Source organism: Hyperoodon ampullatus, assembly GCF_949752795.1.
Source record: "Hyperoodon ampullatus genome assembly, chromosome: 6".
Lineage (NCBI taxonomy): Eukaryota > Metazoa > Chordata > Mammalia > Artiodactyla > Ziphiidae > Hyperoodon > Hyperoodon ampullatus.
The window spans coordinates 21,906,967-21,929,561 of NC_136919.1; the positions used below are offsets into that span (position 1 = coordinate 21,906,967).

The 22,595-nt window shown below is 50.1% G+C and overlaps 1 protein-coding gene across 3 annotated transcripts; it reads left to right on the forward strand.

Annotated features, from left to right (window-relative positions):
* Positions 1-4,660: 4,660 nt before the first annotated feature.
* On the forward strand, positions 4,661-22,457 carry NPR2 (natriuretic peptide receptor 2; the record flags this gene model as incomplete). Of its 3 annotated transcripts, none has more annotated exons than XM_079706871.1 (22): positions 4,661-5,327; positions 6,154-6,359; positions 12,840-12,953; positions 13,258-13,393; positions 13,637-13,731; positions 13,959-14,091; positions 14,319-14,403; positions 14,635-14,764; positions 14,927-15,001; positions 15,213-15,290; positions 15,533-15,637; positions 15,755-15,826; positions 17,811-17,970; positions 18,151-18,306; positions 18,384-18,552; positions 18,712-18,858; positions 19,356-19,479; positions 19,669-19,737; positions 21,323-21,497; positions 21,569-21,667; positions 21,935-22,026; positions 22,159-22,457. In XM_079706871.1, 22 exons carry the CDS (start codon positions 4,661-4,663, stop codon positions 22,222-22,224), a joined length of 3,153 nt encoding a protein of 1,050 aa, XP_079562997.1. In that variant the 3' UTR covers positions 22,225-22,457. The 3 variants fall into 3 exon arrangements, with proteins under 3 accessions (XP_079562997.1, XP_079562998.1, XP_079562999.1); XM_079706872.1 differs by having other exon boundaries at positions 14,644-14,764; XM_079706873.1 differs by lacking the exon at positions 14,927-15,001 and having other exon boundaries at positions 14,644-14,764.
* Positions 22,458-22,595: the final 138 nt, after the last annotated feature.

Genomic DNA, 22,595 nt, shown 5'->3' on the forward strand with positions numbered 1-22,595 from the left:
TATATAAACCTGGGAGAACAGGCCAAGTGTGGAAGAGCAATGGGAGCCACTGGGACCTTCTTGGACACTCACAGAGGTGCTGGTCCAGGCTTGGAGGGAGCAGATGGGTGAAAAAATGGGTTCACCTGGAGCTTGAATCATCATGGAGATAAATGTATATGGTGGCTTCTCCTGACAATTTTTAAATTGCTTCTTAGGAATCGTTGGCTCTCCATGAAGCATTTTTCCATGGAAAAAACTGCTCTTCTGGACCTTCGTTTCACAAAACTGATATTTGTGGCCCTCACAGTATGTATCATTTCAACTTTCAGAATACATATCCAGACAGGTAAGTTAGAAGCTGGGATTTGATTTGAAAATATTTTAAATTTTAAAACTTTTCTAACTTATACAAGAAAACTGTGTGTGAATTCAAAGTAAAAACCCTTGACCCTGTAAACAATAATAGCAGCTCTTTGGGGATATTGAATATGATGAGAAGGTGAACCCAAGGTCTAGAACCATGCTGTGTGCTGCTGTGTGGAAGGTGAGGGGAGTCGGGAGGGGGAGGGGAGTGGGCCACATGAACAATAATGGGGGTTTGACCTGTTTTCAGGAGTCTCTCTTTCCCTCACTAGGGATAAAAGAAATAATGCAGAATTTTAGTAAGGTCTTTTTTTGCCTTTAATATATTTCAGTATGTTGTTTTTTTGTTTTTGTTTTTAAAATTTTTTGGGGCTACAGCCGTGTGGCTTGTGGGATCTTGTGGGATCTTAGTTTCCTCACCAGGGATTGAACCTGCGCCCTCTGCAATGAAAGTGAGGAGTCCTAACCACTGGACTGCCAAGGAATTCCCACTGTGTTTCTTTTTGATACTGCCTCTCCCTCTCCCTTACTGAAATACTGCATTTGAAAATGAATCTTTCCTGCCTTATTTTATCTTACTTTCCACGGCTGCTCTCTGCCCTCTGTTGGCAAGTTGTTTTGGACCTGTCTTGTGTGCAGGAGACATTCACATATAAGTCAAAACCTTTTTCTGCAAGTCAGGTTGGTTAAGCAGAGAGAAGACTGGAAGGTGTTTTGTTTCTCTGGAATCCTATAGGCTTGTCAGTCTTGGTGTAGAGGCACAGTCTTGGTGTAGAGCAAACCGGAGGGTCCAGAGTTAGCTGTGAAATCAGGGAGGTTACAAGTTCAGTACTGAACTGGGAGTTTGTTTGGGGCATCAGGGCTTGACATGGAGATTGGCATGAGCCTGAATCCCATGTCAATCTCAGAACTCAGCAAGGGTCTTGAGGCTCCTTTGGCCTGAGTGTGACAGGCCTCAGGACTTCTTTGCACTAAGGAAGAGGGCAACTTGGAAACTACCATAGCTTCTAGCAGCTAGCTAACTGATGCTCCACAGTTTAGTTCCGGATCAGATATGAGGTGTTTGGGCTGGCCCTGTCCCAGAAGAAATTATTGATGGTGTCTGTGAAGTAGTGGGAGGCATTACCAACTCTACAGAGATAAAGTTGGCTCCTAGCTGGGTGCTGCTCAGGCCAGCAGGACCTTTAGGTTTCCCAGGCTTTGTATGGGTAGCAGTAGGGCCACCAAATTCAGACAAAATCTTATTGTCCATATCAGTGAGGATAATTAGATAGTTGGAATATATAGATAATCAATCTCATTTATCTAATATTTTCAGCCTCTCCCTACAAATAAACCAACAAAACAAAAAACTTTCATTGGATGTTAATAAGAAACAGCATTAAGTGATTAACTTTTATTTCCCTGACCTTTCCCACTTTCTAGTCTTAGTGGCCAGTTGGAAGGAAGAGGGAAGGGGCAAGATGCTTGAAATGACATGTCATGCATTTAAACTTATCTGGGGAGTCTGGGCAACAGTGGTGTCTGGTCCTCACTTGGGTCTGCAGGTGTTCCAGAGAGACTTTTCTGGGTCTTTAGTGGCCATTACACTCTAAGCACAGCCTCACATGGTAAATTCCTTGAGTCAGCAGAATATCTGTACAGAGCCCCACCTTAGAGACCAGGAAACCTGGATTCTAGTCTCTGCTCTGCTATTAAAAAGCCATGTAGGATTGGGGGACAGGGGCGGGGGAGGACGCTTATGGGACTTCCCTCTCTGAGACTCAGTTTTCAATTATCTTTAAATGAGGGGAGTGAACAATATTACTTATAAGATTCCTCCTAGCCCTGAAATTCTGTGATTCTGGCAGAGATTGTGTCATTTGGATTTGCTTCTCTCATTAAACTGTGTGTAGTTGCTTGAAAAGTATTATTTGGTGGATTGGGTCTGAAGTTAGAGCCATGTCTTTTTCAGGTTGTCCCATCACCCTTTTGACTGGTCTATATCCTTCTTTTCCTTGCTCAGATAGGACGAAATTTCTTTACATTAACAGTGTCAGGAGCTGGAACTGGAGTTAATCCATCTGTGTTAAAGAAAGAGCTGCCCTAAGGTTTCCATTTCTACCAGGTTGAGGGCAAGAGACGTTGTTGGGGGGCTGGCCTTTGGCCTCTGTGCCCCAGGGATTCCAATTGTATGCTCCTCAAAGGTAAGTCTGTATCATTCAGCTTTTTGTATTCACCCCCATAGCTTGTGCAAGGCAGCCAGTGTTCAATAAAGAAGTATCGTACCTAAGAATAAAATGGCATTGTCCTTAATTTCCCCCAAAACCACTAGGTGTCGCCTTCATCTCAGAGAAATTACGCCCCTCCACTCCCTGCCCGCCCACCCTCCTCCCTCTACTCCAGCTTTCTCAGCTTCTTGGCACTCTGATTTCTGGAGAAGTGGCTTGAAGCAGGAGACAAACTGTGGCTCTTGGCAGGGGGAGGAGAATGGGTTTATGTGCATCTCCTTTATGACAATTTGAGGAAAACTCCCTAAGGTCCCGTGCAGCCCCTCCCAGCAACCATGAGATCATCCCTCACGAGCTGTTCCTCGGGATCAGATCAGCACTCCAGATATGGGGTGTCTGGGGTGAGCCTTCTAGGATGGAAACTTGGGAGTGGGGTGAAACCCAAGGGGGCCACAATGGGCTTCCACTGCTGGGGAAACGTTTTGCTTAATCAGTCTTTGAGCCTTTATCAGGTGCAAGCCCAGGCTGTGCAGGAAGACAAAAGAGAGAAGAGGCTGCTCTGGGCTCCCACCCTGGAGCAGATGGTGTGGTGGGAGCCCAGTGGGCTATGGTGGCCTCTGAGGACACGGAAGGGCACAGAGGGGGCGTGGGGACAGGAAGAGGGAGATTGGAGGGTTGAGTCCTAAGGAAGAAGGAGACTCATGGACTTCGTAAGGACTCAGGAAAAATCGGTCACCGGAGCGCCTTGGTCCCGGAGGGGCTTATCTTCCAGGGAGCAGGCATGTCTTACTGGTGAAGGACGGAGAGGTTCCCGTCAATGAGAGGGGTGGTATCGTTTACTAGGTGGAGGACAAGTGAGGATACCAAATATGTGGGGATCCCTGACTGTTTCCTGGAGGCTGGAGTGTTTGAGGGATTCAGGGGAGTTAAGAAAGGATACGCGAGGGGTGGGTAGGGAGGCCCTGGGCTCGTGGGAGTGTGTGAGATGGAGAGCGCGCGGCGGGGTGGCCCAGGGGCCTGGGGGAGACGGGGTAGGCCTTAAAGTGAGGGGACGCCCGGAACCTCGCCGGCCTGAGAGGCCCTTGCGCGGAGCCCCCGGGCTGTCGCCGGGTGGGTTGGAGACCTGGGAGGTCCCCGGGCGCCCGGGTGGGAGTGGGGAATCGGGAGCGGGGAAGACAGCAGGCGCCGGAGGGTGGGGCCGGGCGGGGGAGGAGGAGGGGCTGCGGGGAGGGGGCGGGGAAGGCGCGGGGCGGGGGCGGGGGCGGGCGGCCTGCCTGCCCGGGGAGTCACACTCTGCAGCCGCCGGCGCAGCGAGCGGAGACGGCCGGGCCGCGGCAACCTGACCTGGACGAGCGGCGCGCCCGGGGGCCCAGGCGGGGGGCGGGAGGAAGCGCGGGGCAGCGCCGGCCGCCCGGGCCCAGGAGAAGCGGAGCAGAGAGGAGCGGGGACACGGGCGGGGCCGCCGCAGCTCCGGATGGGACCAGCGCCCTGGGCCCGTTAGTCCAAGCAGGAGCTTCGGGAGAAGCCTTCACAGGGAGATTTACCCCTGCCTTGCCTTCTCCTCCGGCCCAGGCCTCGCTTCGCTGCCCGCCTGCCCATGGTCCCAGTCCTTCCGCCGCGCCGGCCCCCTCCCACCTTATCCCCTTGGTCCTTCTTTTCGCAGCTCTCTGCCCTCCTAGCCCTTTCAGCGGTGAGGTCCCCCCAGGCCTTCTCTTTGTACCAGCCTCCCCACCCCCTCCACCCCATCCCAGTCTCGGATCCCCTTTTCCTTCTCAGCTTTAGATTCATCAGACGACTTCACCTCTCACTCTCCCCATCCCAGTCACAGGCCCCCTTGGTCCCTCCCTCCTCCTGCCACCCTACTCTTAGCCCTCCTCCGTCCCTGCCCTAGGCTGGTGGACCCACTCCTTACCCACTCCCCGGGGCTTCCTCCCACCTCCTCCTCCCCGATTCCTGCCACTTTCTGTATCCCAGCCTACCTAGCTTATCCTCATTTCTCTCCCTGGCGGCCTTCCCCAGGTTCCAGGCTGGGCGGTGCTTGTGGCTCCCCCGTAGGCCAGAGTGGCCCCAGGTTCTGGGGGTGGTGGGGCCGCTGCTTTCTCCCCATGGCACTGCCATCACTCCTGCTGGTGGTGGCAGCCCTGGCAGGTGGGGTGCGTCCTCCAGGGGCGCGGAACCTGACGCTGGCGGTGGTGCTGCCAGAACACAACCTCAGCTATGCCTGGGCCTGGCCACGGGTGGGTCCCGCTGTGGCACTCGCTGTGGAGGCGCTGGGCCGGGCGCTGCCCGTGGACCTACGGTTCGTCAGCTCTGAACTAGATGGCGCCTGCTCTGAGTACCTGGCCCCGCTGCGCGCTGTGGACCTCAAGCTCTACCACGATCCCGACCTTCTGTTGGGCCCCGGTTGCGTGTACCCCGCTGCCTCTGTGGCCCGCTTTGCCTCACATTGGCGCCTTCCCCTGCTGACTGCGGGTGCTGTGGCCTCTGGTTTTGCGGCTAAGAATGAGCATTATCGTACCCTGGTGCGCACTGGTCCCTCTGCTCCCAAGCTGGGTGAGTTTGTAGTGACGCTACATGGGCACTTCAATTGGACTGCCCGTGCTGCCTTGCTGTATCTGGATGCTCGCACAGATGACCGGCCTCACTACTTCACCATCGAGGGCGTCTTTGAGGCCCTGCAGGGCAGCAACCTCAGTGTGCAGCACCAGGTGTATGCCCGTGAGCCGGGGGGCCCTGAGCAGGCCACCCACTTCATCCGGGCCAACGGGCGCAGTGAGTGTGGCCCGGGCTACTTAGGGTCAGGGGAGGAGGGTCGCTGTGTCCCTGGAGCTGAGCGCTGGGAAGCTGTAGATGGAGATAGCCGTGGAGGAGACGAATGTGGTGGTTGGGATCAAGAAACACGTGTGGATGGAGCCCCTGGGAGGGGCTAAGGCGCTATGTTGGGGGGCTTGTGGATGTCACAGACAGATGTGAACAAGGAGTAAGATGGCCTGAGGGGAGAAGCTTGTGTCGGGGAGAGTGTGGGATTGGGGGAAGTTGAATTTGGGGAGCAGTGTGAGTTCCCTGGAGTAGTGAATGTGGTTGATGGTCACTCCAAAATGTGTGCCTGTCTGTGAGCAGAGACTTCTCAGACTGGGCCGCCAATACCCCTTGGTGGCATAAAAAGCGTGAAGACTCCATAAATGGGCTTTGCGGTGCAGCTGATTAGGTTGGGAAAGACAGGTAAAGCTCACACTGAGAGAAATTCTGAGCAGTCAGTGCCTTTGAGCTTAGGGAAAGACAGGGCAGAGTGGGGGAGTGAGGAGGGCTGGGGGGCGAGCAGCAGGCAGGGCTCTGGGAAGAGGAGGGGCTTGAAGGATAGCTCCCTTCCTCTGGGGTCTGGAATCAGCCTCTGACTTCTGCCAGATGGTCCATACGGTCCCAGGGTACTTATGACACAGACTCCAAGGGGGGAGGGATGGGGAACATCTGCCGGGTGGTTGATAGATTAGGCCCTCTCTTCCTCGCTGAAGATGGAAATGCAGATGGTCAGAGAGGGGGCTGTTTAGGGTCCTGGATGCTTTCTCAGAGTGCCCCTCTGTCATGTACCTGCTCCCAGTTGTGTATATCTGTGGCCCTCTGGAGATGCTGCATGAGATCCTGCTTCAGGCCCAGAGGGAGAACCTGACCAACGGAGATTATGTCTTCTTTTACCTGGATGTCTTTGGGGAGAGTCTCCGTGCGGGCCCCACGCGCTCCACAGGCCGGCCCTGGCAGGACAATCGCACCTGGGAACAGGCTGAGGCCCTCAGAGAAGCTTTTCAGGTATCATTTGAGCAAAACTTGAAGGGAGGGGGGAGAGGAGCTTTTTTGGGAATTCTCTGTCTCTCACAAGACCCCACAGAAACCCCAGCAAGAGGGCAAGAATTGTGAACCCCAGGGGTGAAATGGATGGAGGCTTTCCAAGTCTAGTCTCACCTTTGTGGCTCCTTCTCAGTGTGTCTTCCAAGGCTACCTCCCAAGATCCTGGAACACTGACTTTTCCTAAGTACCAATGGTAGATATACCGTGGGGTTGGGGGAAAGTTCAGGAAAAGATCTAGACCCCGCCCCTGGGAGGGCTTCCACCCTTTCTGGAGAGGCGAGGCATGATTGTGGTGCAGTTAGATACAAGTACAAGAAAGGATGTGATGATGTGTCCTGGAACAGACACTAAGAACTTGAGTGGTTCAGAGGAGAGAGTCACTGTGGGCTGGGTTTAGGGAAAGCTTTTATAAAGGAAGCAAGACTCTATGGTGACTTTAAAGGTAGATGTCATATTCCTAGTCAGAGTGGGTGAGAGGATGCAGGCAGCTGGAGCAAAGAAAAAAAGATGGGAATGGACATGTTTGGGGATCCAAGAAGATACTGACCTGACAAGAAAGAATGGCTCACTTGGAGCAGATTATAGGAAATAATGCTGCAGAGGTAGATTCAGATTAAGGAGAGCTCTGAACCTAAGAATGAGGCGCTTGGACTTGAATGGTGGGGTCTTCGAGGTGTTTTTGTGACGAGAAATATACTGACAGAACTCAGGTTGGATTAGAAGAGGAGGAGACAGTGAGGCCACCTGCAATAGGTTAGAAGGCGGTACGGAGGTATGGACTTGAACTATGGTGATGATAGCAGGAATGAAAAGAGATGGATATGAGAAACAGTTTGTAGGGAAAATTGACATGACTGTCTTCACTTCTCTGCTCAAAACTTTCAATGACTTATTTCCTACAGAATAAAGTCCTGACTCCTTATCATGACATTTAAGATTTTATACAGTCCTCAACCCACTTTTAAAATCTTACCTCCCAGTACTGCTGAGTACTCCAGCCGGCTAGACCTCGCTCAGACCTGCTACCTCGGGCCTCCCTGCCCCCCTGCCTTTGGGGTCTTTGCTGCTTTTGTCCACAGTGGTCTTCCTCCCCTTACCCCAAATCTCTCCCTCTCAAAATCATACCCATGGATTGCTCCCCGATTCTCCCACCAATTTTTCACTTACTTATGTACATAAGTACTTTTTAAAACTTATTTACGCATACCCCCTTCTTATCCCAAAAAGGATTTGAGGTGGCATATAGGATAACCTTAAGGTCTTTTCAACCCTGAGATTCTTTGACTCTAAGTAGATGTGTATAAGGGCTGGACTTGGGTGGCCACCTTCTCCAATGAGTAAGGTTTTATGTGGCTGTGATTATGTATTTGGTAGTGTCTGACTGTGAATGACATATCTGTTTGCATGCCTGAGTATGAGTCTGTGACCGTCACACTTGAACATGGGCAGTGGCAGGACAGGTTTTGTTGCTGCTGAACTTTTGCCTTAAAACGACCTTCTCACCTTTGTGTGTCTGGATAATGCTTGTGTATTCTGTAATACTCAGATCAGTTATTTTCCCTTCTAGGAAACATCCCTGAATCCTCAGGTTGGACTGAATTTCGCACTCTTGTGCCTATCTCTATCTGCTCTAGAACTTACAACATTATTCAGTGAATGTTTGATTCATCTGAAGACTGACTCATTCTGTTAGTGTTTACTGAGCACCTGTTATGTCCTAGTCACTGTGCGAGGTGCTAGTATACAGCAGAGAACATACCAGATGTCCCTGCCTTTTGGAGCCTACATTTAGTAGAACAGACAGAGATAAACAAGCAATAGTTACAAACATAGAACAAACTGTGATGTGTTACTTTAAAAAAAAAAAAAAAGCATAGTGTGGTATGAGAGGAGAGTATCAGGGGGATTGTGCTTTAGCTAGTGTGGTCAAGCAGTGTCTCTCTAACCCTCCCAGATGGGAAGACTCCACAGTCTTCTGGGCCATACTCTCTTTGTGGAGGGAACACCTCTCTTCTTGTGGGAGAATTCCTACCAGCCAAGGGGCCCCAGCACTTAGGGTAGGAGGAGGAGGGATCTAGTCTGCTAACAATTAGTTACATACAGTTGACTCTTGTACACTGGGGGGGGTTAGGGGCACCCACCCTCCATGCAATCGAAAATCTGGGTATAACTTTACAGTCAGGCTTCCCTCTTGGAGGTTCCATCCACATCTGTGGATTCAACCAACCGTAGATCACATAGTACCATGGTCTGCGTTTATTGAAAAAAATCTGCATATCAGTGGACCCATGCAGTTCAAACCCAAGTTTTTCAAGGGTGAACTGTAAATTAATTCTCAGCTCTCCCACTCACTGTAGGCATTATTCAGACAGAAAAACAAAGAGGGAGATTTTGCTACAATATAAGAGAAGGGGCAGTCGAGAATATGCTGAGGGGAAAATCAAAGGGAAGTTGTGTGGTCAGCTCCAGACAAGGATGAAAGAGCAGAGAACCCACACCCCGGAGATACCTGGCCCACTGGGGTCCCAGACCAGGCCAGCCTGGAAAAGGTGGCAGCAGAGGTGAGGAGTCCCTGATATAGATGCCCACAGCCTTTCCAGGAGGGTGTCGTGCCCAAGGAAGGGGTCCCAGCTCATGTTGGATACTAGCTATTGGGGGAGAGGACTCTAAAATTAAGTATGTTGCTATGATTTTTCTCCCTCATTGAACCATAGCCGCTTGAGGGCAGGGATCATGCTTGTCTTTGTATTCTGTGTGCCTAGCACGTTTGCTGAGTTGAATCAAGGTGTGTGTTGGGAAGAGGGGGGACGGGGTTAGGAATTCATTTAGACAAGAGTAGAGCTGGCAGGTACTGTAAACCAAGATGATCAACCAGGAAAGGGAAGAATAAGTAGATACGGTGGAACTAACCAAATGACTAGGCTCTAAGGATCCAAAGTCTCTGTCTGGACATTTGAGGACATTCTACAGGGTCAGAAACCCAGGCAGAAGCCACAACCTAGGTGACCAGCATGAGACTGGGTTACAGATGGGGGACACCAGCGGCTAGAATGGAAGTAAGCAGTAAACCAAGGGCCGTGTAAGGCAGCATCTCTTGTGGAGACCATTCTGTTAATTTAGGCCACTGTTGACAGCGCCTCCTGCGGCAGCCAGAGTGGGTCTGGTTGTGGGTGGGCCCACAGGCAGAGCCAGGCATCTGCTGCCCTTGCACATTTCCCAGGTGCCCTCCTGGCTTCCACCCACTACTGTACCCATTTTGGCAGCCTTTGCTTTTTTTTTTTTTTTTTTCCGTCTGGGGTCCCCTGTGGAATGGGACACAGTTACCTACCTTTACCTTCTCTCTAGCCCCTGAGCAAGAACAGAAATTCTTTGGAAGTTCTTCTGCTTCTCTCTCTTTTTTTTAGTAGCTAGTAACCACAGCAAAACAGAGTCGAGCATAGCAGTTCTCAAAGTGTGGTCTTGGGATCCTGGGGCCCCCTGGAATCCTTTTAGGGGGACCATGAGGGCAAAACTATTTTTAAAATAATACTAAGGTGTTATTTGCCTCCGTCACTCTCATTCTTCCATGATTGTACAGTGGAGTTTTCCAGAGGTTATGTGACGTGTGATGATGTCATCATTCCGGCAGCTATAGGAGGTGTGCTTGTGTATTCTTGTGTTTTAAAACTTTGTCAGTTTTAATTTCTAATATGGTAAATATTGATAGATGTAATCCAAACAAACAAAAGCTCCTTGGGGTCCTCAATAATTTCTAGTAGCGTAAAGGGGTCATGAGACCAGAAAGATTGAGAACTGCTAGTCTAGCAAAGAAACAAACCTAGACCCACCGTGTGTGGCACCCCGACATATGTGGCCCCTGAAATCATTGCAGAGACTGGATATGGCCTCAAGGTGGACATCTGGGCAGCTGGTGTAATCACTTACATCCTGCTCTGTGGTTTCCCTCCATTCCGTGGAAGCGGTGATGACCAGGAGGTGCTTTTTGATCAGATTTTGATGGGGCAAGTGGACTTCCCTTCTCCGTACTGGGATAACGTTTCTGATTCTGCAAAGGAGCTCATTACCATGATGCTGATGGTGGATGTAGATCAGCGATTTTCAGCCGTGCAGGTCCTCGAACATCCCTGGGTTAATCCCCTAATTCAATCCTCCTTACCATCGTGTGACTTTCATTGTGGAAAAGATGACTCATTGCGTCCTTCCATTTCACAATTCTGGACCTCTTTTAGTAACCAATGCCCCTGATGCCCTTGACAATGCAATGCAGTGTGGTGGGAAGACCACAGAGTTCCAACCTATTTCAGGCCTGACTTAGCCATTTTCTAGCCTCGTGACCTTAAGCAAATTTTTTAACCTTGCAGAGCCTCAGTTTGCTCATCTTCAAAATGGGAAAAAATACTTTTTAAAAAGCATTGAAAACCTATTATCAACCTTTATAATGAAATAGAAATTGTGTGAAGCCTGATCTTTTCAAGTTTTTTTTTTTTTTTTTTTTTTGCGGTATGCGGGCCTCTCACTGTTGGTTCCTCTCCCGTTGCGGAGCACAGGCTCCGGACGTGCAGGCTCAGCGGCCATGGCTCATGGGCCTAGCCGCTCCGCGGCATGTGGGATCCTCCCGGACCGGGGCACAAACCCGTGTCCCCTGCATCAGCAGGCGGACTGTCAACCACTGCGCCACCAGGGAAGCCCCTCAAGTTTTTAAACTAACTTTTTACATTTTCTGTCAACCATATCCTACCCTTCTATTTTTCTTTTATTCTTTGAATAGGTGTTACTGAACGAACCCTTCCAGCCCCACCCTCAGTCTCCCTCTCCTTTTTAATTCTGCCTGACAGTGGGAGAGTATTAGCAGTGTGTGATCAAGCATCCAAATGCTCCAGTAAGAATAATTACATCATGAAGTAGACTCCAGTCTAATATAATCAATGTGTATTAGAAACTGACTTCATTATTTCCTACCTGGAATGAATTGATCTATAATAGATCGTAAGTGATATATCTAGTATGTCTATGGTACTTTCTGTGACAGGAATGAAAACAACTGGTAGAAACGGCTAGTTTTATTTTTTTAAATTTTTAAAATTTTTAATTTTTTTAAAGAATCCATTTTATTTATTATATTTATTTTTTGGTTGCATTGGGCCTTCGTTGCTGCACATGGGCTTTCTGTAGTTGTGGCGAGGGGGGGCTACTCCTCGTTGCGGTGTGCGGGTTTCTCATTGTGGTGGCTTCTCTTGTTGCGGAGCACGGGCTCTAGGCACATGGGCTTCAGTAGTTGTGGCATGCGGGCTCAGCAGTTGTGGCTCGCGGGATCTAGAGCACAGGCTCAGTAGTTGTGGTGCACGGGCTTAGTTGCTCCGCGGCATGTGGGATCTTCCCCGACCAGGGATCGAACCTGTGTCCCCGGCCTTGGCAGGTGGATTCCTAACCACTGCGCCACCAGGGAAGTCCCCAAATGACTGGTTTTAATCTCTCATTTCACAAAGTCACGTTTCACAAAATATATTGATCTGAAGTCTTTCCCCAAAGTTGCAGTGCCAGTTTCCTGACGAAGGCAGAGGCTGGTCTCAGTGATTGTGGAGGCCTGAGGTGGAGGCAGAGGCCAAGAAGCGGGAAGTGTGTGAGGCCAGTGGGCCAGTGGGAGCCAGTCAGGCATCCCAGTGAAAGACAGAGACTTGCTGACTGTGGCCAGTGAGAAGTGTGCATGACTGAGACCATGTGTGCCACTGGCTTATCTATGAGATGTCTGTGGGCATGTGACTGTTTGTTTTCCTTGTGACTCATGATGTGTGGGACTATGCCAGTATGCAGGACGGTGCTGCATATGGTGGGTGTTCCATGCACATTAAAGGAGCCGGCTCATGGCTTTTTACAGATGGAATCACTCTCTCAAAGTATTTCCCCCAGTTGTCATAGGACCTGAAATCTCTAATTCACTGGGAGTAGGCACCGTGCTCAAGTGGCCCAAATGAAAATGTAAACATTTTACTGATAACATTAGCAGTAATTAACACCAGGGAGAGGAGCTGTTGCTCAGTGTTGTCCTTGCCAGTAAACAGGTACCCAGAAAGGATGGGACAGAGGAACTGTGAGTGTCATGGCAGCCCTGCTGGGAGGCCTGGGTGGTAGTAGGGGCTTCAGGACGATGAGGAGCCCAGTTTGGGGGATGGAGTTGACTTCATCTATTTCCCAGTCTCCACCTTCCCAGAACCATCCTATCTATCTATCTTGTATGGAGGTGTGCCACCTGCTCTCCCCAGAGTATTAAACACACACACACACACACACACACACACACAGTTTAGTATCCTCTCGGCCTTCAGAGTCACCCATGTACATTTTATATCATGTATATTTCAGCAAGTTTCCCTGTCCTGCTTCCTCTCTTCCCCTAATGCCCATCTTGAATCATTTCCACTCTCCCATGTGCTGTTGGTACAGATGGTATTGGTCATCACATACCGAGAACCCCCGAATCCTGAGTATCAGGAATTCCAGAATCGTCTTCTGATAAGAGCTCGGGAAGACTTTGGTGTGGAGCTGGCCCCTTCCCTCGTAAGTAGATCTCTCTTTCCCCGAGAATCAGGCCAGGCTTTGAGGAAAGCCTCTTCTCCCTAACTCAGAGTCAAGCCTTGGCCATGGAGCCAGCCCTACTTTGGGGGCTGTCCACTTCCATTCAGGATTTTCTCTTCTACCTTAGTGTTCAGTGAGGTAGGGATGGCACCTTAGGAATGAGAGGAGGGAAGAAAGCAAACCAGAACGAGGAGAGGTAGAAGGAGACCCCAGAGATGGAAAAGGGGGCTGGGGAGGGGGCCTGGCAGGACCTTTGGAGAGCACTGCTGAAGTTAACCACCCCCAGATGAACCTCATTGCTGGCTGCTTCTACGATGGGATCCTGCTATATGCTGAAGTCCTGAATGAGACAATACAGGAAGGAGGCACCCGGGAAGATGGACTTCGAATTGTCGAGAAGATGCAAGGAAGAAGATACCATGGTAATGGAGAGGGTCAGTTGGAGGCCAGAGTGCTGCTGTCACGCTCAGGAGTGGAGTGGGCAGAAGAAAACACAGACACCAGGGGCAGGAGGGAGAGTTAGTAGGGGTCAGAGAACATGGCAGAGGTGGACACATGTTAAGAATGGGGGCAGGGTCAGACCGTGAGGTGACTGGAGGGATTGGGAGGATAGGAGAGGGGCCTAGGGTAGATCTCAAAGTAAGGGGTACTCCTTTCTGTCTTAGGTGTAACTGGACTGGTTGTTATGGACAAGAACAATGACCGGGAGACTGATTTTGTCCTGTGGGCCATGGGAGACCTGGATTCTGGGGACTTTCAGGTGATGGGGGACGAGGCAGGGAGGAGAGTGGGGGGCCTGCAAACCCAGCTTTCAGGGGGTCAACGGGGGCAGAATCACAGGTTCTAGAGGCAGGGACTTATTTCCTCTGCTGGAGCTGCATGGTGGGTGGGCGGTAGGATGGGGAGAAAAGCACCCAAATAGCTGGGTTTGGGGGGAGGAGGCTGGTGGGAGCAGGCCTGTGGGCCCTGTTTTCTCCTTCCTCACAGCCTGCAGCCCACTACTCGGGAGCCGAAAAGCAGATTTGGTGGACAGGACGGCCCATCCCCTGGGTGAAGGGAGCCCCCCCCTTGGACAATCCCCCCTGTGCCTTTGACTTGGACGACCCATCCTGTGATAAAAGTGGGTGTGTGCAGGGACTGGGAGCAATCCTTCCTCCCTTGACTTTCCATTCTTTCGCCTCCTCCTCACGGGCTCCCCCACCCTTAGCTCTATATCCCCTCTTCTCCTATGCCCCCTGCCTGCTTCTTTACCTCTAGAGATCTGTCTGCTCCCTGCACCTAAGAGCACCCCCGCTCCCCGTTCACAGCACCACACACAGTCTTTCTCAGGGCCCCCTCTCCCTTCAGCCCCACTTTCCACTCTGGCAATTGTGGCGCTGGGCACAGGAATCACCTTCATCATGTTTGGCGTTTCCAGCTTCCTCATTTTCCGGTGAGTTCTGGGCTTTCTGCTGACCTACTCCCTCCCTCCCGTTTCCACACAGCCTTCTGGCTGAGGCCAGGAGGCCCCTAGAACATGGGGGAGGGAATGCATCCCTCTCTCTCAGTCCTGTGTCTGGGGTGTGACAACTGCAGCTTCAGGAGCTGCCGGGAAGTCTCTGCAGCCCCGCTGTTGGCTTCTGGGGTGGTAGGATTGGGCTTGCCAGTCAACTGAGGTGTGCAGTCCTTACAGAAAACTGATGCTGGAGAAAGAGCTGGCTAGCATGTTGTGGCGCATTCGCTGGGAGGAGCTGCAATTTGGCAATTCAGAGCGATACCATAAAGGTGCAGGCAGTCGCCTCACACTGTCGCTGGTGAGCCCTCGTCTCAGCTGTCCCTCTGCTTCCCTCTGAGTGCCTGTCCTTTCGTACCCTGGACCTTTCCCAGCACATCAGCCTGTAATGATAGCACCTGCACTACCACCACCATCTAATGTTCCTTTCATCCTTCCGCCTCCATGTTGCCCTTGGCCCCAGCGGGGATCCAGTTACGGCTCGCTCATGACAGCCCATGGGAAATACCAGATCTTTGCCAACACCGGTCACTTCAAGGTGAACATTCGTCCACTTGTTCTGGTCCCCACCATTTCATCCTGTCTCATCCGCATCTGTCACCTCTTCCCGTGACCCTCTGCTCCTCATAACCCTCCTCTCTCTGTCCAGCTGAGATCCTGGTTGCTCCCACAGTTCTCCAGTCTTTCCCAGCACCCAGAGACCCTTTCTGATATTAATGTCCCTCTTCCCCTTTCACTCCCACCATCAGGGAAATGTTGTTGCCATCAAACATGTGAATAAGAAGCGCATTGAGCTGACCCGGCAGGTTCTGTTTGAACTCAAACATGTAAGTCGTGGTGTATGGGTTGAGGGCCAGGGGCAAATAAGAATGGGGAAGGGGAAGGCGAAGGGGAAGGGGAGGACTAGGGAATAGTAAAATTGGCTAGGAGGGCAATGGGTTTATTTATAAATGATTTCAAGTTGTAAGTACAATTAAGAGAAAGGTCCTCTCATGTAGTGGTAGATTTCTGTATCTAATTTTTAGCTCTTTCAATTCTCTTTTTCTTCCTTTTTTTTTTTTTTTTCTAGATGAGAGATGTTCAGTTCAACCATCTCACTCGCTTCATTGGCGCCTGCATAGACCCTCCCAACATTTGCATCGTCACCGAGTATTGTCCTCGTGGGAGTTTACAGGTGAGGGATATAGGTGGGGATTATAGGTGCAGGGGAGATAGGCCCAGAGTTACACTGACTGTGCAGGTAATAGTGGGGCTAGGAAAGTCACATAATCTATTCCATGTCACTTACCAGGATATTCTGGAAAATGATAGCATCAACTTGGATTGGATGTTTCGTTATTCACTCATTAATGACCTTGTTAAGGTGAGTCTTCCCCACTCCTCCCTGAGTTCATCCACTTTAAAATGCCTCCCTCTTTCTATCTTTGCTTATGGTTTCTCTTCCTAGTCTAAAAATTCCATCTCTCCATTTCCCCTTATTCTTAAGGTTGGATAATAATGGGTAAACAATGGATTTGGGGCTTTTAATTGGGGGGAATGAGTTTTATCTGCCACAAAGAGTCCTGTACTTGTAGAGAACTTTTGTCTTCCTGCCCAATCTCAAATCTCAGATCTCAAATATCTCAAATCTCTCTCCGTCATCTTTTCTTTTTCCTCCAAGAGTTTATATTAAAATCTCTTAGAAAGGAAAAATTAATGGGGTCTCCAAACATATTTATCTTCTGTTTTTTTTCCTCATCATTTACTCTCTAACCGATATTTGGCGTATCTGCTCTTTTGTTCAGAAAAACTGAAATTCGAAATGAACATTTATTAGTAAAACTAAGAGAAGCCAAGGAAAATTACACTAAATGTTTGGTATCTTCTAATATACTAGGTTTCAGCTATTTTCAAGTGACCCAGAGGTCTGTGGATTTGTGGAGGCATAAATTTGAATCTTGCACAGGTGGGACAGGTGTTTAGAAGCAAGTCCCCTAGCCAGTGAGCTAGCCTCGTGGATCACCTGTACCACACCTGGAGCTGGCTTTGGTTTTTCTGCATAGTTTTCAAGAGGTTATTTAAAAAATTTTGTGTGTGTGTGTTAAAGTTTGCCATCAAATCAGAGATAAAATATTAGGTAAAGTTGATGTGGTGCTCAGCTGGAGGTGTGATGATAAATGTAAGGAAAACATGACTCTTGAGAGAACAGTGATTTGATGGAAAGGTGATTTAGAACAAAGCCAGGAGCCTAATATCTGTATTCACGAGTTTGGAGATTCCCAGAGGTTTGTTGATATCAAGATGAAACGAATAAAAAGGAAGAGTTCACAGAGATTAGAGTTTTGAGTTGTTTAAGCCCAGAGCTAAACATTTAAAGGAGGTTAGCATACAGGACACTGTATCCTTTTTCTGTTCCACCTGAACTGACTTCCCAGGGGAAGCACCACTCTGCCTTCTTAGGACCTGCCTTAGAGTCCCTCACAGGCAAACTTTCTCTCCTCTCTGGCCCCAGGGGGGCCAGAAGTTTCAGGCTTCTGCATTGGCTTGGTAGCTACCTCCTACCTTTGTCCAGTTCCCAGGTTTTTCTAATTTACTATTTTCTCCACTTTCTCTCTGGCCCGACATCCCCTGTAGTAGATCGCTTTCCTCCTCCATCTCGACTTGCCTGCCTATACATGGTTGTATGTTAAAGTTTACAACTGGCTAGTCTTCCTTGGTGCATCCAGGTACTCTTGATACCTGGATCTCAAGCCATGTCTTCCTGAGTAGTGGCCAAGCATTTGAGGCCACCATGGGTGTTGTATTCTTGGAGTTCACCCTCAGAGTTCTGATCCCGTCATTACTCAGAAGACAGACCGCCCCTTTCCAGGGTAATAACTGATAGCTCCCCTTGTCCTTCTTCTTCTTTTTTTTTTTTTTTTGCGGTACGTGGGCCTCTCACTGTTGTGGCCTCTCCCGTTGCGGAGCACAGGCTCCGGACGCGCAGGCTCAGCGGCCATGGCTCACGGGCCCAGCCGCTCTGCAGCATGTGGGATCTTCCCGGACCGGGGCACGAACCCATGTCCCCTGCATCGGCAGGCGGACTCTCAACCACTGAGCCACCAGGGAAGCCCTGTCCTTCCTCTTAAGCATGTCTCCTATCCCTGGTGCCTGGGTGCCGATATACTGCTTAAGGTACCAGGAAGAGACGACTCTCCTATTTTGCCTGCTTCCTGGGGTGGAAACTGTACGAAGGATGCATTCCAAAATTAGCTTATTGTTTTTATGGTCTGAAGATCTTTAGACAGCTAGCTAATGCCCATCTCACGGAGAGGGGGTATCCCAAGCTAGATATGATCCAATCCCATGACTTGATCTGTATCCTGCAGGGCATGGCCTTTCTCCATAACAGCATTATTGCATCCCATGGGAGTCTCAAGTCCTCCAACTGTGTGGTGGATAGTCGTTTTGTGCTCAAAATCACAGACTATGGCCTGGCCAGCTTCCGATCAACTGCTGAACCTGATGACAACCACGCCCTCTATGCCAGTGAGGCCTTCCCCCACAACCTGCTTTTACATTGCCCCCCTGGCCCTGATCATTTCCACCTAGGGAGGGTGGGAGAGGGAGACGGAGTGACAGTAATATGGCGAGCATTATGGGAATGAGGCCAGGTGGGCTTGGGGATTCCCTTTTTGAGGACCTGGCCAGCCTGTTCCCTCTTTTCAGAGAAGCTGTGGACTGCCCCAGAACTGCTCATTGGGAACCCCTTGCCAACCACAGGCATGCAGAAGGCCGATGTCTATAGCTTTGGGATAATCTTACAGGAGATAGCACTTCGCAGTGGTCCTTTCTACTTGGAGGGCCTGGACCTAAGCCCCAAAGGTGAGAGTCAATCTACTACCCAGAGCCTCCTCTACTTGGGGGACCTGTTCTTCATCCAAACCCTTTATCACCCTCAGAGATTGTCCAGAAGGTCCGAAATGGTCAGCGGCCTTATTTCCGGCCAAGCATTGACCGGACCCAACTGAACGAAGAGCTGGTTTTGCTGATGGAGCGGTGTTGGGCCCAGGACGCAGCTGAGCGACCAGACTTTGGACAGATTAAGGGCTTCATTCGCCGCTTTAACAAGTGAGAGGGCACTACGGTGCAGGAGCTCCCCGGGGCTAGCAGACTCATCAGTCTTAGTGGATGAGGTGGGGTTGATGGGGCCGAGAGGGTGGGTTGGGTAGAAAGCCCTGGGAGTCTTGAGCATCTTGGAGCAGGTACCCTATCCTGGCCTCCTTCCAGGGAGGGTGGCACCAGCATACTGGACAACCTCCTATTGCGCATGGAGCAGTATGCCAACAACCTGGAGAAGCTGGTGGAGGAACGCACACAGGCCTACCTGGAGGAGAAACGCAAGGCTGAGGCTCTGCTCTACCAAATTCTACCCCAGTGAGACTTCTGTCCCCCTTCCTGAATTTTCCTTTGGTATCCTTCTGGTTTCTGCCTAATCAAGCTCCTGAGAACTCACTTCCCAACCCTTAGAATGCTGCTTTGTTACATCTTGCTACCATGAGCCCATTCTGGCTCTAGACCGTGTGTTTTCATTCTGTCTCCAAATGAGTTATGCTGCCTTCTTCCTGGCTTCCCATCCCTTCTTTTTAGGACACTGCTCTACCAGACCTTTGCTCCAGCAAGTGTATGTAGAACAATCCCAATTTGAGACGTTTAGCCCGCATCCCCAGGGATCCCCTTTCCAACCCCACACCACTTGTACACCTTACCTTGCCCTGGACTGTCATGCCTTCCCAGCCACCTTCCTTCTCCTCCACCAGGCTCAGCTTTCATGTTAGAACTCATCTCTGCTCCAGCCATACACTCCTTTCTTCTCTCTCGCCCTCCCACCCTCTTTCTCTGAGTTTGGCTCAAACTGTACCTTTGCTTCCTAGTTCAGTGGCAGAGCAGTTAAAACGGGGAGAGACCGTACAGGCCGAGGCCTTTGACAGCGTTACCATCTACTTCAGTGACATCGTTGGCTTCACAGCTTTGTCAGCAGAGAGCACCCCCATGCAGGTGAGAGCCAGGTGAGGGGCAGAGGGTGGGGTAGAGACTTGCTGGAGCTTCACTGGGGCATAGAGATCCTTGATAATAGGGAAGATTAGCTTGGTCTGTAGTTTCCATATCTTGTTATGGCTTGTGTGTTAAGAATTCTTAGAAAGTTGGACACGAGTCTTAAGGCCTCTACTTTCCCATCCCTGTTAGGTGGTGACACTTCTTAATGATCTGTATACCTGCTTTGATGCCATAATTGACAACTTTGACGTCTACAAGGTGAGAGCTGGGGCTGCCCTTACACTGACACACTTTTAAAACCCAGTCTCCCCGAATCCCACATGCCTTACCTGTTCCAGGGTCAGTTTTCCTGCCTGGGTCTCCAGTATCCTAGAGCTAGAGTACCCTTTGTAGACAAATGAGGCTCTGGCACTGTAATTGTACATTCCCGTCTAATCTCTTGTGAATCCTTAAGGCTTCCCTAATCGGAACCATCACAAGATCTAACCTGTCTGCCACTTTTTGCCTGGGGGTATAGGCATAGCCTAGTCATCTTTTCTCTTTTCTTCATCCACTCCAGACATGGAGGAATCATACAGGATGTGGGTATAGAATGATTTATTGGGGTGAGGGACAAGCTATGTAGTGAAAGCTTTTTGTTGAAGTCATTGAGTTGGCACAGGGTAGGCTTTATTGTGCTTGGGAGTAAAAATGATCAGGCTTTGTGACCAACCGTGTGGCCTTGGGCAAGTAACAGAAGCTCCCTGAGCCTCAGATGTTTTATCTGTATGATAGGAATGATAAATTTATTGTGGAAAATGCCTAATATTGTGCAGGTAATAATATTTATTACCCACTCCTGTCCCTTCCCTTTGGACTTACTCTGCCATCTCTGTTATTACTGTAACAAAGAACTCCCATAAACCCTTTACTTGCATTCACCAATTGTTTATATTTTCCCCCATTTGCTTTATTTTAAAAAAATCTATGTATCCATATATTATTTTCTGAACCTTTTGCAAGTAAGTTTCAGACACAGTGCCCCCTTTTTCAGAAAAATAAATTTATTTTATTTTTAGCTGCGTTGGGTCTTTGTTGCACGCGGGCTTTCTCTAGTTGTGGTGAGCGGGGGCTGCTCTTTGTTGTGGTGCACGTTGCAGTGGCTTCTCTTGTTGCGGAGCACGGGCTCTAGGCGCGTGGGCTTCAGTAGTTGTGGCTCATGGGCTCTAGAGCACAGGCTCAGTAGTTGTGGCGCGCGGGCTTAGTTGCTTCCCGGCATGTGGGATCTTCCCGCACCAGGGCTCGAACCCGTGTCCCCTGCATTGGCAGGCAGATTCTTAACCACTAGGCCACCAGGGAAGCCCCACAGTGCCCCTTTATCCCTAAACAGGTCAGTGTGTAGTTCCTAAAAACAAGGACCTTCTCTTACACAGCTTCAGTACAATTAACGAAGCCAAGTGCCTGCTTTCTTACCTTTTGACACTTTAGGCTGTCTGAGGCTCATTTCATTGGGCCTTGTTGACCTCCCCACCAGCTTCTGTGCCCTTCAGGGCAGCCCTGTTGTCTTGCTTCCCATTTCCTGACAGCAGAGCCTATTTGACCATGTCCTGTTGCAGACAGGGTGTCCATTCAGCAGACATTTGTAGAGTATTCGCCAGGTGCTGGGGTGGGCAGGAGGATTTACAGATTCCCTTGACTTCCCCTTCTCCCAGATTCTCAGGACCATGGCACTTATTTTCTAGTCAATGTTCTGGCCCCCAGGCTGTCAGGATGACTCATAGTGGTACCCAGCTTGTCTCCTTCTGCCCTTCCCCATCCCCACTGATACAGATAGAGGTGACCTTTTCATCCCCCTCTCAATCAGGTAGAGACGATTGGAGATGCCTACATGGTGGTATCTGGTCTCCCAGGCAGAAATGGTCAGCGCCATGCCCCGGAAATTGCTCGTATGGCCCTGGCATTACTGGATGCAGTTTCTTCCTTCCGCATCCGCCACCGACCCCATGACCAGCTGAGGCTACGCATAGGGGTCCACACGGGTAAGGCCGACTCTCACTCCTGTCCTCATATCAACTTTTCCCAGGCTCTCCCAACCTATTTCTTCTCATAGGGCCCGTCTGTGCTGGGGTCGTTGGCCTGAAGATGCCCCGCTACTGTCTTTTTGGAGACACAGTGAACACTGCTTCCCGAATGGAGTCTAATGGTCAAGGTGAGACATCAGCCCTCAACCCCAGCTTCAGCCTCAACCTGTGTTGGCCTTTTCTTCTTTTCAGAGTTCCTCCAGATCTCATTCTGAGAGACCACAGTTCCTGACTGCCCCATCCTTGGACATATTTTGGTTCTAGTGCATGTGCCCTGGGAAGACTGAGACCCTCCTGAGGGATGGTGGTTGGGTAAAGCTCTCTCCGATGCTGCCAGTTCTTTGGTTGCCTTTTCTTTGATTCTTCTTTCCATCATTTCCCCTATCCCACCCCAGCCCTTAAGATTCATGTCTCCTCTACCACCAAGGATGCCCTGGATGAGCTAGGATGCTTCCAGCTAGAGCTTCGAGGGGATGTGGAGATGAAGGTGATGGCAGGCCATGGGGAGGGAGTCATGGAATGGGAGATGAACACAAGTATGGGGTTTGCAGGGGGAAGGGAGGGAGATATGAGGAATAACATAGAAGAATCTGAATTATCTCTACTTCTCCGCTTCCAGGGAAAAGGAAAGATGCGAACTTACTGGCTCCTAGGAGAGCAGAAAGGACCTGCTGGGCTCCTGTAAACCCCACTTCTTCCCAACTCAGACAATCCCCTGCTGCTGGTACCCGGGTGGGCAGTGGCCATCATCTCTCCACATAGCAGAAGTGGACATTGTCACATGAGATGGAAACCAACATGCAAAAAACCCCCAATTTATATGGAAGTTGCTGCCCTTTGCAGCCCAGCCTTGTATATATACCTGTCCCTCTCTGGCCTGGTTCCCCTCCTCCCTACCTTCTGTAAATATCTGTATCTAAACCAGAATATTTTGGCCAAATATAAAACAAACAAAAACAGTCATGGTGACATAGCCTGTTAGGGGCAACTCCAAGGAAAGGTTATGGGGTATGGACACAGTAACTCACAGAATCACTGAATGAGCAGTCTCAGGAT